At 35.1% G+C, this 3,031-nt stretch overlaps 1 protein-coding gene across 1 annotated transcript; it reads right to left on the bottom strand.

The window, feature by feature from the left end:
• Window positions 1-1,279: 1,279 nt before the first annotated feature.
• On the bottom strand, window positions 1,280-2,618 carry LOC132054484 (protein MKS1-like). Its single transcript, XM_059446483.1, has one exon. The coding sequence runs from the start codon at window positions 2,434-2,436 to the stop codon at window positions 1,738-1,740; it is 699 nt and encodes a 232-aa protein (XP_059302466.1). The 5' UTR covers window positions 2,437-2,618; the 3' UTR covers window positions 1,280-1,737.
• Window positions 2,619-3,031: the final 413 nt, after the last annotated feature.

The raw sequence follows: 3,031 nt of genomic DNA, 5'->3' as shown, positions 1-3,031 counted from the left end.
AGTATGAGTGTTTTTGTGACTGAGAAACTTATGACGAAGACTGTAAGGTTTATCAGATGAGAGAAAGTTCCAGGGTCATGGCTTTTGACAATCCAGTTGATCTTTTGACAATCCTACCTATCTTATTTCCCGGGTTACTAATTGACCGGTTAATTGTAACTTTATGATATTCTCTCGAACTACTCACAAGCTTGTAGATGCTAATATAATGCTTACATCTCTATGGTCGCTAGAGGTAACAAGAACACATTTATTTTTCCGTATTCAACTAAGTAGGGCTAAAGGGTATATCTCTATCCTCAGTAGCCAAACGATAATATCGAACAAACAAACTCTATTTATTCTTATTGCATACGTGAATTCCCTCTCTCAAGTCCAATTCACGCACCACATAAAGTGTCTAACTATTGGCCAAATAATTAAACAATTAAGCACAAGAATAAATAAGCAACCCAAAATATGAAAATTTAATAGGTAATAATTGTCGTCAAACCAACTATCATGTCTTTCGCCACAACCCTAGAATTAAGAAGTTTAGCTATTCATGATTCTAAATGAATAACAAGAATTCATGAATAATCTAGGGTTGAAAAGAAGAAAATTAAATAAACCTAGAAAGAGAAAGTAGAACAGCGGCTTACAAGTCTTCACAAAATCCCAAAGATACCATCGTCAAATTATGAATCCGTCTTTGCCTAAGTCAACTAACCACCACCAGCACGCTGAATATTAGTTTAGGTTTAGATGGTTTTCAAGTGATACTTTTCACAAAGCATTCGCCTCATCAATAATCTCATGGAAGAAAGAAAGAAAGAAAGAACGTGTAAAAGAAAACAAATTACTACTAGTAAGATCTGACTAATCTAATTTTAAATTGAGTTTTAGTGCATACTATAAAGTTCTGACCGCTGAAGATATTTCACTAGGAAAATGTGTACACATACCACAAGAAATAGAGTGCATATACAAAAATAAATTAACTTTAATTGGAAGGTTGCGCATGAGTGGGGAGTAGATGAATCTAACTTTGGCCAACCCACAAGTATCAAGCATCATTTATAGCTAAGCTGGCCAACAAACTTGCTTTCCTCCTTCTTTTATTTTTATTTTTAAAAGCGATACATTATAGTCAAGATCTCAAAAAGAAAATTTAATTTGTCATGATATGGATAATCCAAACCGCTGAAGACTTTCTCTTCATATTTACTTTATTCTAATTCTGAAAAGCACCCAAAAATTTACGCCTACATAAACCCAAGAAAGCAAGAAGGAAAGTGAATTCAATTGATTATGGACGATGTGTTGAGAAATTTCAAGCCACTTTAAAGTATGTTACAAAGTAATATGCTAACGTGGTATGTGTATCACAAAGGAAAAATAGAAATCCTATAGTTGACCCTCATCAAAAGAGCCCATCATTTTCAATTCAAATGAGGGAAAAAAAAAAAAAGTAAAGAACTTCCTACCAGGAGCTAATGTAATGTTAATATTATCGGTTAATATATGAACTCAATAATATTGACTCACATCTTGTACTATGTATTAAAAAATTCTCTAAATAACCATAACATTAATAAATTTCGAGTCCAGTAAATCAAAATAGACTATGATAGAATCTCGAGCTCAGACAAAACCTTATAATTCAAATCCCGAATCTGTCTCTGTTCATCCTAGCTTGCATTGAAGAATTAAAACCCAAACAGGAAGTCGTTCTTCTATGTTTCTTTCTCTGTGGTGTTAACGGTCAAAGAGGTTATTGAAAAGGTCAAAAGATGGAGTACATGGAGATAGTGTTATTCTAGGTGAAATAAAATTTGAAGGGCTTGGCAAGAAACTAGGTTCCAAATAATTCCTGTTATTGTGTAATACAGGGCTTAAATCATGAAAAAATCCAGCTGACGGAGGTGAGAAGAAATTTGATGGTATAGGTTGAAGAGAAGCTGGATTAGGTGATAAAATACCTGGAGGAAGAATTCCACTTCTTTCAACTTCTCTATCTATTTCTATCCCTTCATCAACTATTTCCATGTCACATATTTGTGATTTTTCCCCCTCTGGGGGTCTTGTTTTCTCTATTGAAGCAAACCTAGCAGCCGGAGATATGGCGCCAATATTCATATTTTCTTGAAAAGGGACTGAAGAGGACGACGAGGAAAATGAGGACGATGAGGAATTTGGTCCAGTGAGTCGTTGGACTAAAGACATGAACTCACTAGGGTTTGCATGAATCACCTTGGGGGACACAGTGTATATTATAACTGGCGGTCGTGGTGGAGCTTGGTGGTGACGTGGCAACTGATGGTGTTGCTGATGTGGAACGACCGGTGGTTTTTTGATCTTGTGTGATTCTTTACGTACTTGAAGAGGTGCTGGCCGGGGACCCTGTAGTTCTCTTTTAGGCGACTTTGCAACAGAGTCATGTTCCAGTTGGTCCATCGGGAAAAAAATTGAAGAGTGGGTTATTGAAAGAAAATAAAAAGATGATAAAGCTGGAGGCAATGGCTGAGGAGGAGGCGGAGGAGAAGATGGTTAAGAGGAAGAAAAACGTGTTATTTTCTCAACACATTTATAAGGAGGTGACAATATATTTAATAGTACTATTTGAGCAGAGTTGATAACAATACAAGACAAAAGTAATTAATAAACTATGATAAATTTTAGTCTCCACGCAAATATATAAAATACTAATCGCTACTCGCTTAACACTATAATTTATGCGTTTGTATGTAGGGTTTTTTACTTAATAATACATAGGATACATACGTGCCGATTTCGTATTGTTAGAAAGGTTTGAACATGTCCAAAAGAAAATTAAAGATGGCTGATTGTAGGAAATAGTCAACTATTGGTGATGGTATATGATTGACAACAGTAAGCATATCCATGTAAAGCTTGAATGAATAAAACAAGAATCAAGACTATTATTAATTCAGGAGCCAAGTTGAGATAAGAGTTGGTTTATCAGCAGACAAACTATTGAGATAAGAGTTGGTTTATCAGCAGACAGACTATGTAATAGATAGGGATTGTT

This window comes from Lycium ferocissimum, chromosome 4, assembly GCF_029784015.1.
Source record: "Lycium ferocissimum isolate CSIRO_LF1 chromosome 4, AGI_CSIRO_Lferr_CH_V1, whole genome shotgun sequence".
NCBI lineage: Eukaryota > Viridiplantae > Streptophyta > Magnoliopsida > Solanales > Solanaceae > Lycium > Lycium ferocissimum.
Note: the sequence above shows the minus strand (reverse complement) of the source record. Positions and strands in the feature narration are given on the sequence as shown.